At 57.6% G+C, this 12,353-nt stretch overlaps 1 protein-coding gene across 1 annotated transcript in view; it reads right to left on the reverse strand.

Moving 5' to 3' along the window:
* Positions 1–1,225: 1,225 nt before the first annotated feature.
* The window catches only part of UNK (unkempt family zinc finger), a 33,139-nt gene continuing 22,011 nt past the window's right edge, over positions 1,226–12,353 (reverse strand). The window contains exons 2-16 of the mRNA XM_006869570.1: positions 10,168–10,377; positions 9,408–9,584; positions 9,161–9,291; positions 8,716–8,851; positions 8,125–8,242; positions 7,386–7,470; positions 6,032–6,174; positions 5,394–5,594; positions 4,579–4,644; positions 4,148–4,322; positions 3,352–3,453; positions 3,072–3,260; positions 2,660–2,841; positions 1,923–2,180; positions 1,226–1,381 (exon numbers count right to left, since the gene is read on the reverse strand). Of these exons, the coding sequence (XP_006869632.1) occupies positions 1,226–1,381; positions 1,923–2,180; positions 2,660–2,841; positions 3,072–3,260; positions 3,352–3,453; positions 4,148–4,322; positions 4,579–4,644; positions 5,394–5,594; positions 6,032–6,174; positions 7,386–7,470; positions 8,125–8,242; positions 8,716–8,851; positions 9,161–9,291; positions 9,408–9,584; positions 10,168–10,377 (2,329 nt within the window). The remainder of the gene's footprint in view (positions 1,382–1,922; positions 2,181–2,659; positions 2,842–3,071; positions 3,261–3,351; positions 3,454–4,147; positions 4,323–4,578; positions 4,645–5,393; positions 5,595–6,031; positions 6,175–7,385; positions 7,471–8,124; positions 8,243–8,715; positions 8,852–9,160; positions 9,292–9,407; positions 9,585–10,167; positions 10,378–12,353) is intronic.

The following is a 12,353-nucleotide window of genomic DNA, read 5'->3' on the forward strand; positions in this document are numbered from 1 at the left end:
GCCACCACTGCAAGTTCATCTTTTATTTCCAATAGGTTTGGAGCTTTGTTGATTTTTGCATTTTCGTAAAAAAAAAAAAAAAGTTTTCACGTAATTCATTGAAAGCCCTTGCGTGCTGAGCCCAAGGCGGAGCTGGGGCCAGACCCTTCCTAGCCCCCTTTCTCCAGACACTAGTGCTGGGAGCGGGTCACCACCAGCCACTGGCCCTGCCCTCCCGCCCCAAGGCTCCTCTCTGTACACAATTTAAAAATGGAAGCTAAGACACAATATACAGTGGACAGGCACGCACACACATGCTCACGGGCGTCTGCCCCGGGCCGGGCAAGACGTCAGCTGCACTCGGAGAGCACCAAGGAACGCACGCGGAGCTTCCTTCAAGGGCCAGGGCCATGGCCCCTCCCACCTATTGCCCTGCTAGCTGCCAGAGGGAGGGGTGGAAGGCAGGCGGAGGGCCATGCCAGGAGAGGGGGTCAGCTGAGGGTCGGAGAGGGCAGTGCCAGCCTGTTAGGTGGCTCTGGGGGATGCAGAAAGAGGGCTGAGGGTGGACCCCAGGCCTCAGGAACCTGAGGGAGAGGGCTGTGGGCCTTGTTCCCCTAGGAGCCTCAGACCCAGGTGTCGGGAGAGGATGGGGCTGGAGTCTGGGCTGCCAGCCCCTGCTGATTCTTCTTAGAAGGAAACAACACATTTGGTAAAAAGTCTGTGAACCAGGATGGTTTGTCCCCAGCACACCTGCCTAGACCTCCTGGTGGCCCTCACAGCTGGGACCCGAGTCCTTCCTACCAGCTCTGCTCCCCTGGCCTGGGGAGATAGGCGAGTGGAGTCTGCCCTTCCCTACTCAGGCCCCAGGAAGAAGTTAAAAATAGTTAGTTCCTACAATAAAAAATGGACAAACAGATTTTCCTGCCAAAGGGCCGGTGGGGGAAGAGGGGTTTCGTCTCTGCAGTGGGGAGAAAAAGGGAATTGGGGTGGGGGGGCTGCAAAATAGTTTTTCTTTTAAAAAGTGCTTGGTAAGTTGGTTTTAAAGTGTGTGTCTATATCTATGCACAGATATAAACACAGACACTGTTCACACGCTGGCTGCCCACGCACACCCGCACGCACACAGAATGTATACATATACAAGATCATATACATATACATACATACATACATATATATATATATATATCTATATATACTTTAAAAAGTCCTAGGTGAGCAGCAGGCCGGGCGGCCAGGCGCAGGGTCACGACTGCAGGGTGTGGGCCCGGCCTGGCTGGCAGACAGGGCACTCACTGCCCTCGGCACACAGCTCACACAGCACGGCATGTTGGCACGGCAGCACCGCCCGGGGCTGCTCCTGACACTTACGGCATTTCACCGACTGCATGTGGAACACAGCCTGCGGGGAGAGATGGCGCTGTCTCACACGCTGTGCCACTGGCCTAGGCCCACGTCGGACGCCTTGGGATGGGCCCACAGACTGCAGGAGGGGCCAGGGAAGGTGCACCCATACCTGCCAGGCTTTCCCTCACACAAAGGCTTCTGCCCCAAACAAGAAAAGGACTCTGATCTGCCCACGGTCACATGGCCACGGCTGCTGAAGGATAGAATGCTCTTTGTACCACACCAAGCTGCCCGAGGACCCAGCAGGACAGCCTTGGTGCCCTGGCCCTGGCCCTGGCCCGTCTGCTGGGATGAGAAGAGCCTTCTGGAAAAGCCTTCAGGAGTGCAGCCGAGGGCAGTTCCGTCAGTGTCTACCCTGTAAGTACTGGCATGGACGCTGACCCTCAAACTCTTAGTGCTCTGACCTCCCCAAGGAGTGATGTCCCATCCTGGCTCCTGCCAGCAGGCCAGCATTTTGGTGTTAGGGGTTCTCAGAAGAAGGGGGGGCTGTTCCTGGGCGCCCTGTCCGCCCATGGCTCCCCTAAGCTCCTGCTGACCTTGTCCACTTGCTCCAGGTGGGCCCGCAGCTGCTTCTGGAGGGAGTAGAGGGTGGAGAGCGAGAGAGCCTCCAGGTCAGAGAAGGCTGGCAGGGACAGTGGGTCAGGCCCCGTGTGCAGACACTCCAGTTCCTCCTGCAGCTGCTTCACCTGCACCTCCAGTGCGTCCCGCTGCTCCCGGGCCAGCTCACATTCAGCACCTGCTGCACTAGCCCGCTCGCTGGCCTCCTCCGCCTCCTTCTTCCAGGCATCACAAGCCTGCGGGCCCAACACGCAGCACCTCATCACAAGGGCGCCTCTTACCCCTGCCCCCCTGCCCCACCGGGAACATCTCCATCCAGGAGAGGTGTGTGGCCTGCTATCTGGGGAGGGGTTGGGGAGGAGGCTGAGGCTGCCTGCAGAGAAGAGAGGTTTCAGGGCCTCCTGCAAGAGCCGCTCTGGGTGGGGCAGAGCCTAGCAGAGCAGGAGAGCCCCAGGCAGAGCCAGCTCCCGGCCAGCGCCTCAGGGGCACCTGAGCCATGGCTGGACAAGGGGTCCATCTCAGAGTCTGGAGACCGGGAGAGGCAGGGGTCCTGTGGGAGCAGAGCAGCTTCTTGAGGGAGTTCAAGTCCTGGGATGCCAACCACCCAGGACAGGTCCTTTCAGGGAGAAAAGGTGCTGTTCTCCCATTTCCCCTCCGTGTAAGCTGGGCTCGGCTGGGTGTCCCCAGGGACTGGATGGCAGGGTGGGAGAAGTACCTGTTTGGCCTGTTTCCAGGATTCCTCCCACTGCTTGATGGTGCTGTTGGCCTCCTCTAGCTCTTGCCGAAGCCGGGCCAGTTCCGCGGCCCCCGGCCCTGACAGGAAGGCAGGGGATGTGCCCGGGGAGAAGCTTCCAGAGGCAAAGTGCTCCCAGATGCTGCTGTTCATCCCATTCAGACCTGCCCCAGGAGGGGAGGAGCATCAGCCTAGCCCTGCCTGTCATGAGCCTTCCTCCGTGGATGCGTGGATGCTGTCATTATACCCACTTTACAGCAACAAGCAACTCACTCTCCAGGGATGTGCACCTTGTATGTGGGGGTGGGGGTGGGGCCACAGGACAGGGGCCAAAGGTAGTTTCTACAGCCTGGGGTTCCTGCCCCAGTCTCCTCAGAGAGCCATGTCCCCTTACCCAAAGATCCATGGGAGGCCGAGGTCCCCAGAAACGTGTTTTCTGACTGGTTCAGGTGACCCTGGGGCTGCTGCAGGAAATGTGAGGAGAGGCTGACAGGAGGGGACGGGGACGCGGAGTGGAAGGAAGCAGCGCTGCCCAGGGAGCCGGGAATGTTCACGGGAGCAGAGCTCTGCAGTAAACTGCCGCCTGCCAGAGATGCCGGCACGGGGTCAGGTTAGTGGGGCCACTCTGGGCCCAGGGAACCCTCCCATGCCACCCTGCTACCACTGCTGAATACCCATTGTGATGCTGCCTGGGTGGGGCACCGTGCTATTATCGAAAGTCTTCTCGAGGGCGGCCACCCCAAACTCGTTCAGGTCCAGGTCGTCCAGGGCTGACTCTAGGGGCAGAGTGAGTGGATATGAGCCTCCCAACCTCCTGAGGGGCTGCATCCTCTCAGGCTCCCGGCCTCAACTCCAGGGACTTACTACCTCATCTCCACATCTCCAGGCTCACGCCACAGGAAGCCAAGTGCTCTCGGACCTCTGGGCCTTTGCATGGGCTGGTCTTCTGCTAGACTGATCCCCGTGCTGTCTGGTGACGTCCAGCTTGGACACACCCAGTGCCCAACAGAGGTCTTGTCTCCCACCATTACAGCTAGTAGGTCTCCCCCATGAGCTCCCTGGGGGTGGCTAGGGCGCCCTCAGCTGAACTGGACAGTGAGGGGAGGAACAGCTTGCCACAGGACCTGGTACAGAGTGGACACCTGTTTGACAGTTGACAGAGGGACAGTGACCCCTAAGGACAGGCATTCTGAGAAGAGCTGTACAGTTTGTTCACTGCACAGGGTACCTAGTGAGAGAATGAGGAGGAAGGAGCTGAATGGCCTGTGGCTGGGGGGTGATGTTGCACTTGCCCCGGGAAGAGGGGCCTCTTTTGGATTTACTCATAAGGGCTCTAAGTTGTGGCCCCTGAGCCTCTGCACTCTGCCTCTCCCAAGACCTCTGTCTAAGGTGAGTGGTGGGCTGACAACCAACAGGAGCCCTCACGAGAGGCCTGAGAGCCTGAGCTGACAACAAAAGAGGCCGAATTACCTATGACCGACTCGACTGTGTCACTGGTGGGGTAGAAGGGCAGTGCGTTTGCGTTCATGCCAGGGACGCTGCTGGTGCCCGCGGGGCTAGGGGGAGTGGCGGCCAGGCTGGAGGTGATACTAGAAGAGATGCTTGAGGTCAGGGGACTGCCCACGGGGAGGAGGCCCAGCACGTCCTGCAATGAGAGAGGGAGGAGAGGCAGTGGAAGGTCGAGAGCCAGAGATGGTGACAGAGGGCAATGGGCCAGCCCAGCTCTTTTCTGTCCCCATGCCCAGAGGGCTTGGGCTAAAGTTGGCCAGATGTTGGCTGGGCTCTGGCAGCCGGGTAGGGAGACGTAGCGCAGTGATGAGCCTGGCCCCACTCCCAGAAGCCTCCCAGGGTTCTGACTTGAGCGCAGTGGGCGGCAAGGGAGAGGGGCCCAAGCTCTATACCTGTTTGGGCTGTAGCAGAGGCTGCTCCGGACTCCTGGGCTCCAGTGAGTGGGGTTTTAATTTGGCCTGGAAAACAAAACCAGGAGTAGGACACAAATGCGGTTAGGGGGCTCCAGCCAGGAATCCACCTGGACAGCCATGGCTCACAGAGGCTGCAGGGGCAGGGTGGGGGCTCTAAGTGGCCTGCTGAGCTCCCTGCAGCCCCCCATGATACACACACACACACACACACACACACACACACGCCTTCTCCCTTCTCTTCTGCCCCCAAGACCCACGGGAACAGCTGCTGGAGAATCTAAGCCTCAGACAGTTCACGTTTCTCTCCAGGCTCAGCTGGGACCCCTCTGCCCTGCTCCCCAAGATAACACAAAACCAAAAAACCAAAACTCGCTGTCACACACTTGATTCCAATTCACAGCAAGCCTACAGGGCAGTGCAGATCTGCTTCATGGGATTTCCCGAGCTGCCGATCATTACAGGAGCCGATGGCCACATCTTTCTCCCATGGAGCAGCTGGTGGATTCAAAAGCGCTTAGCCACTGCACCACCAGGGCTCCTTTCAAGGCCGTACAGAGTGGGAAAAGCCTGCTGTGCTGTCAGGGGCCCATGGGACCCTTTGTTTAATAGCTCTGTGACACCGGCTAATCTCAGGCAAACGAGACCTTCCTGTCTTCATATGGACACAGGGCTCTGGCCTAGACCCCAGTTATCTCCTCTGCTGGGATAGGCCAACCTCAGGGCTTCTCTTGTCCATGGAGGAGAAAGTCACCCACAATGGGTTCGAAGGAGCCTCTTGCCGCTACAGTCCTTACCTGGCATTTCAAAGTTTTCAGGTACTCAGCTCCCACCTGGTCCTCCCTCTCAAAGCCAGGAGCCTTCTTGTAGCTTCCAGGGGCGAGGCCGGCCTCCCCAGGGAAGACAATGCCTTCTAGGTTGGGGGGCTTCCTAATGGAGCCCGGGGGGGAACCGCAGAGGTTTGAAGGGCTGCTCAGGCTGCTGTTTCTACACAGGAGCTATAGAAGGGAGGGAGACAGGGGACCAGTGGGCACAGCACGGCCGAGTACAGGGCCTCCCTGGTCTTTGCCACAATGTGGGAGTCTTCAGCAAGGGGCTTAGGCCCATTTCCAGCAGCCAGTACACAGCAGCGACCACCCAGAAACCCCTACTCTTCATGAGGGAGTAGAACAAGTGGCAAGTGGCTTTGTCTCTTCAACTAGGCACACCCAGGCTGACTACTGCTTGGGGACCATATCCCTGGCTCCCAAATTAAAGAAATTCTTGGCCCAAGGCCAAAGCCCAGGGCCTCCCTGCCCTCCCCTACTCCCACCCCGCACAGGCTGTGAGGACCTGGGGACAAGAGAAGCAGGTGTTGGTTCATGGGCAGGTTTGGACCCTCCCGCCACCCCTAGTCTAGCAGAACAAGGCCCCAGGGCCCCAGCCAGGCACATACGGTGCTGAGATCAGGGGCGTGCGGACTGGAGGGGCTCACGGGCACCGAGTCTCCGGCAGCGGATGGCATGTACAGGACAGGACCCGGCTGGGTGGGGCTAGACAAAGCTGAGGGAGGCTGCAGGTCATCACTTAAGGGTGGCTCTGCAAGAGATAATGGCTGGGTGTCAGTAGGAGCCTGATCCAGCACCATCCCTCCATAAACGTGCTAGGTCTCTTCCAGAGACTGGCATGTCCAGTGCATGGAGAGGAGGGTCCACGTTATTCTACTGACATCAGGACCACACACTTACAGTGCCAAGCAATGTGTACTTATGTACCTGCCCCAGGCTTAAGGGATAAGGAAACTGAGGCTCCAAGTGGGTAAGGGGGAATTCCCGAAGTAACAGAGAGCTGGGATGTGAACCCACCTGCGCCAGGGTTATGCATCACTGCTCTAAGCCACCTCAACCAAGTGGTCCCAGTCCCCATGGCTGGGACCAACCACCGTGGTGCCTGCAGGGCCCTCAGTTGTTGCCCTTTAGTCCCACAGACTGGACCCAAAGCAGTGCCAGGTGGAGACAGGCTGTTCCCATCCAGTGACCACAAGCCACACGTGGCTATGGAGCACTAGAAATATGGCTGTTTTTAAGTGAAACACGCTGGAGGTGTGAGGAATAGTATGTATATATGGAAGGTGGTATAAATGATGAATATAAAGAAGGCTGGAGGTTCAAATCCACCTAGAGATGCCTCAGAAGACCTGGTGATCTACTGCTGAAAAAGCAGCCAATGAAAACTTTGTGGAGTGTAGTTCCACTCTGACACACCAGGGGGCACCGTGAGTCAGAATCAACCTGATGCTAACTGGTGGTTTTAGCATAATTAAAAAAAAAAGGGAAACATCTTTGTCAGTTTTCATACGATCATGTATAGAAACATGATGTTATGCATTAGGCTAATAAAAAGATGTCATCAAAATGATTTCTTATTTTTTAAATGTGGTTCCTAGAAAATCTTCAATAATGAACGGAGCGGGCTCACGCTGTATTTCGATTGGACAGCTCTGCTGGAGGGAAGCACACTGTGTTCACTCAGCCCTGTCTGCATGTGTGCACCATGGGCCAGCTGGTGGGAGCTGCCAGGTCGGCTCTGGGAGGGGCCCGTGTGCGCCTGACCAGAAGGATAGTCCCTACGGCCTCTGTCTCAAGACTTTGGGAGCCCAGGGCTTCACAGCCACTTCCAGAGGTGTGGGGAGTGGGGCCTCCTGGGATGTGGGGGACACTGACAGTCCTGCTGGCCTTTCCGGACACAGCACAAGTCGGGGGAGGGTAAAGCAGAGAGGGTATTCCCCTGGGGCATCAGGGACAACATACGTTCTACATGAGCAAAGGCGCAGAAAGGTCCACGGGGGCAGCTACCCGACTGCTGCATGTCGTTGCACTTGGTGGATTTGTAGATCTGGGGAGCACAGCAGAGTGGGTCAGGCTGGGCAGGTGCCCCTTCTCCAGCACCGGGGAGAGTGGGTTCAGCTTGTTTCCCATCTCCTATCTCTCTCCTTCCCCCCAAGTCTCTTCTGACGGCCCACCTTCCGGCCACCATCCCAGCCCTGGGCCAGCCTGCTCTCACAGCCATGGCAGGCTGTGGTCAAATGTACCTCCTAGCAGGAAGTGACCCCACCTCCCTTATGAGGCAGCCCCCAGGCCCCCTGGGGTGGGATCTGCACTGGGTCCTAAAGGTGTCCCGTACCTCTCTGTACCCTGCAGGAGACACCGGCACACTATTGGCCAGGGTTACACCTGGAGCCAGTGGTCAGGGAGGTAGGACCAAGAGGTGTCTGGTACCCTAGGCTATATGATCTGGGACAAGCAGCTCGAAGCAGTTTTAAAGAAAACCCTACGATCACTGTATTAGAAGAGCCCAGGCTTGCCCACCTTCCAGGCTTGTGGAAAACTGGGAGCAGCAGGTGGCCGGCCGTGTGAGCGTGGGAACAGGGGCCAAGGGTCCCACACTGCCAGGTGACCCCTCCATGTGGGAGCCCTGAGTTTCTTCTGCTCCTTCTCTCAGACAGTGTCCCCTTCTTCTTGCCCCCCAGTGCCCCTGCCCGAGGCCCACCTCTGGGTGGAACTGCTGCTCCGTGCGCGTGTGGCAGTGCTGGCAGACGTCCCCATTCTCACACTTGCCAGGGTCTCCCCACTCATCCCCGTGTTTCACATTTGGACACGGAGATGACCTGCCCAGGGAGAAAATGGGGTCAGGAGGCGGTGAGGAAGGTGAAATGGAACCAGAGTACTACCTGGACACCTGCTCAGGGACCCTCTCTGTCTCCTGGTCCCCCAAGGTCAACCATAGCATGAGGGTCCTGCTAGGCGGTCAGCACTCGGCTTCCCCAGCCCAGCCTGGCTTCATCAGCAGGGACACTGTGTGTTCCTTCTGCCAGGCCCCACTCACCCAGCACCACAGAGCCAAGGGAGAGCCAAGCTCTAGCTAGAAACATATGCACCACCCCTGCGGATCAGAGCTGGAAGGACCTCCGAGGAACAGTCTCATATTAGAACACTTAGGCTCCTAGGTTCAGCCAACTTTACCTCCCTCTCTCCCTTGTGGACCCTGGGATCCTGTCATCTCCAGGGCTGACCTCCCACCTCCCTGACCACTGCACAGACAGCAGGCCCCTCCCATGGCGTCCTCCTGAGGCCCAAGGACCTGTATTTATGCTTCCGGGGGCTCCGCCGCCTGTCCTTGCTGTTGTGGTAGTAGGGACAGGCATAGCCCTGGCGGCACAGCCGCGGGGGCTTCTTGCACGGCTCCGTCTTATAGTTCCCCAGCACATACGCCGTCTCTGCATAGGGGTCAGAGGGCAGGGTCAGGCAGTGGGGCTATGGCTCCAGGTTTGTCTGCCACCAGGCTCCTGTGAAAAGGGTCAGCAAGGCCACCTCCTCGAAGGCCCTGGGTACTCGAATACTGTTCCTGACCCTCCTGGAGTGTGGGGTAGCTCACACACATATGGCTATCATGAAAGGGTGTGGCAGCAGCAGTGTGATGACGCAGACAGGACACGCCAAGGGAACCTTCTGACAAGGACTACAGCTGGGGCAGGGTAATACGCAGAGGGGAGCGAGGAAGGGCAGGCAGCAGACAGAGCCATCACCTTGCCACCGTGGCTCTTCACTGAGAATTTTCTCAATCATGGCATGACTTGCAGCCCCAGCTGACTGGCCCTCAATGCTGCCCTCCATTGTGGTCTGGCCATTCTGCAAGGCCTCCATGGCCTGGAGCTCCCTGAGGAGAGGAGAGGAGAGGACAGAGAGGCGTATAGGGTGAGGGCCGGGAGCAGAGCTGGCTGCCTGTCCTCCACTCATCTGTGGTGCTCGCCGTCCTCCGTGGCCCCAGCCCACCTGATGTCGTAGACAGGGGAGCGGAGGTCATGGGGCCCGTGGGCGAACGCGCAGTGTAGACCGTTCTTGGTGCAGTTGCCTTTGGAGTCTGTCTCGTGGATGCAGATTCCGGTTTTGTAGTAGCGTAGGTGGTACCTGCGTTCAGTGTCCCCTGTTGTCCTGTGCAGGAATGGGCACCTAGAACACAGTGCTGGCGTCACTCCATGCTGCTCCCCCTATCCCCCCCCCATCCTCCCCCAGGGCCGCTGTGAAGCCAGAATCTGTCTGCCCCATTGGGCTGTCCTGAGGAGGTGCCTGGGGGCCCCAGCTGGAGCCGGACAAGTGCTTCCCAGACCAGGTCCTCTGAGAAGCAAAGTGCACACAGGTGCAGGGCGGGATGGTAACAGTATTGGGCTCCACTGCCTCGGCAAAGCTGACATGAACCTCAACAGGGTCCACAAGTGTCCCCTCATCAGTGATGTTCCCAGGTTAGCAGCCTTCTCCTGTCACAAGTGTGCCCCGTCTCTCTTCCGGGGTTTGTGATCAAATGTTTAGGGCCAGCAAAAAACGGGGAACAGTCTCTAAATAGCAGTCTTATGGGTTTAGAGATATGTGGAGGGGTGCCTGTGGTCTGCTCAGCTAGGTTCAGGGATGGCTCATAAGAGTTGTCAGAAGGCCTGTTTGGGGTTTCCCAAAAGTAGAAAAAGGGGCCACAGAGAATGGCAGGGCCTGAACTATGCTGGGCCATAGAGAGGGGCCCCTGGAGGGGCTGGGCACTCACTCGTCGCCCTCCGGGCAGAGGCCTGTGGCCTCGTCGTACTTGGTACAGTAGACGTCAGGGCTATAGTTAAAGGTGCCGTCCCGGCGGCGGATGGACCGACGGCGCCGCTGGTTCACGAAGTGCCAATGGAAGCAGGTGTAGGGTCGATGCTGTGTGCATTTGTGCTGCACAAAGAGTGGGCACTGCTCGGTGCGGAACTCCTTCAGGTACCTGCAGGGGGAGCCCGCGTGTGGCAGGCCAGCGAGGAGCGTCAGGCCCTCGTCTCCCATCAAGAAGCCAGTCCCTGGAGGGCCCTGCTCTGGAGGCTGGGCCTCAGCATCAGGACCCTCCCTCCACCAAAGACCAGGTCCCAGGGCAGCCTGCAGAGCAGAAGCCAGAGACTACAGCCTCCCAGCCAGCTGCCTGTCCTGGTAGCTGGCTGAGGTCTTAATTTCCAAACCCTCCCTGAGGTTTCCCAGGCCAGCCCACTAATCAGAGGGCCAACAAACAAGAGCAGGAGGACCCTAGCCCAGACTTTGGCCATGGTCTCTGCAGCCCCCACCTGTCCCCAGGAGCACAGCTGGGCTCTAGGCTGAGTACCAGGGAGACTGAGGCCCACATAGAGAAGAGCTGTGGACAAGCTCTACAGGAGGCTGGTGCTTTGAAGCCCAGGCAACCAAGTGTCTCTCTGGACAATCTTCTCCCAAAGGAGACACTTCATGGACCAGCCAGGTCAGCGGCTTGGGCAGGTGCTCCAGGGAGCATTCTGGAGAGTCCCTTCCTCTCACTAGTAAGCTATTTGTGTCCTGACTAACCTGGGGACTTGGGGGCTCTCCATCTGTCCTTTTGGCCTCCTGCCAAACTTCATTTGTCTGTCTCTCCTCTGCCCTGCATGTAACAAACAAGATACTCCCAGAGCTCCTCTCCCATACCCCACCCAGTAGAGAACCCCAGACCCACTTACTCCCTGAATGGACCTTTTGTTTTAGTTCACTGTGTATGTCCAGGTGGGGGGGGGGTCTCTTAGAGTAGGGGGCTCTGGGGTTAGGGGATGGACATTCCATTCAATTAATTTTCTCAGTCTCTAACAGTACAGGCAACAAACGGCTTGACAGAGGGCATTTGATGTCAGTAAGGAGGAAAGTTCCAGAAGTGCAAACGCTTGTGTAAACACTTGTGTATAGAAGAAAGTGTGGAGGAAAACCCCTGCCCAGCCATAGAGCACTAAACCTGGGTCTGAAGGGTTAGAACAAAGTCCCAGGATCTGGCCACATGACACTCAACAGTCTTCTTATTTTTAGTCTGCTCCTGATGAGGTGTGGGGACAGGCAGCCCAAGCTAGAGACTTCCAATAGGTGTTTCTTCTGCTGGTGAATCGGATGAGTTTGGGTGGGTGCTGAGGGGCAGAGGGAAGCCTCCAGTAGAGCCCTGCCCTTGGTGGAGGGGGTGCTGAGCACCAAAGGCACAGATGAAGGGGCAGGTCCCAGCCCTTAGGAAGTGCACATATGCATGAGAAAAACACACATGGGCTAGAAGGGGCTGCTTGGGATGCTTTGGGGATCCAGAGGAAGGACTCCAGACCCAGGCTGGGCAGGAGAAGAGAGGAGAGAGAAAACAAAGAGAGAGAGAGAGGCATCAGCAGTGAGGAAGGCAGAGAGGACAAGAGCTCAGACCTGGTGAGCTACCACGGTCAGACATCACGGTCAGCTACTGCATCCTGGCCTTTGGTGCGCCTCACACTGAGACACTGGGCCCCCAACTCGTCGGTCCCCTTTGGCTTCTCAACATAAGGGCCTTTCTCCCCCCATCAGACTAGTCAGAAAGCTGCAGCTCTGAGTTGGGACACCTGTTCCACAAGCCCCTCAGCCGATCCCTCTCCTGAGAAGCACATACTCTGAGTCTTTGGGCCCACCAGAAACTAACTTAGGAGGTACTGGGTGAGAAATGGGACGAGGTACAATGTTCATGAGAGGAGGGTACAAGCCAAGAGTGAGAAGTGACACCAGTTCAAACAAGTAACATTTTAGTTCGAACCAAAACCAAACCCACTGCCGTCAGGTGGCATAGAACGGCTCGAGGGGGTTTCTGAGACAGCCACAGGCAATCTTTGCAGAAGCAGGCAGCCTTGTTTCTCCTGAGGAGAGGCTGGTGGATTCTTTCAGTTAGCAGCCCACTGTGCCACCAGCACTCCTGGTTTTAGTCTATGT

Source organism: Chrysochloris asiatica, unplaced genomic scaffold (assembly GCF_000296735.1).
Source record: "Chrysochloris asiatica unplaced genomic scaffold, ChrAsi1.0 scaffold00132, whole genome shotgun sequence".
NCBI classification, from domain to species: Eukaryota; Metazoa; Chordata; class Mammalia; order Afrosoricida; family Chrysochloridae; genus Chrysochloris; species Chrysochloris asiatica.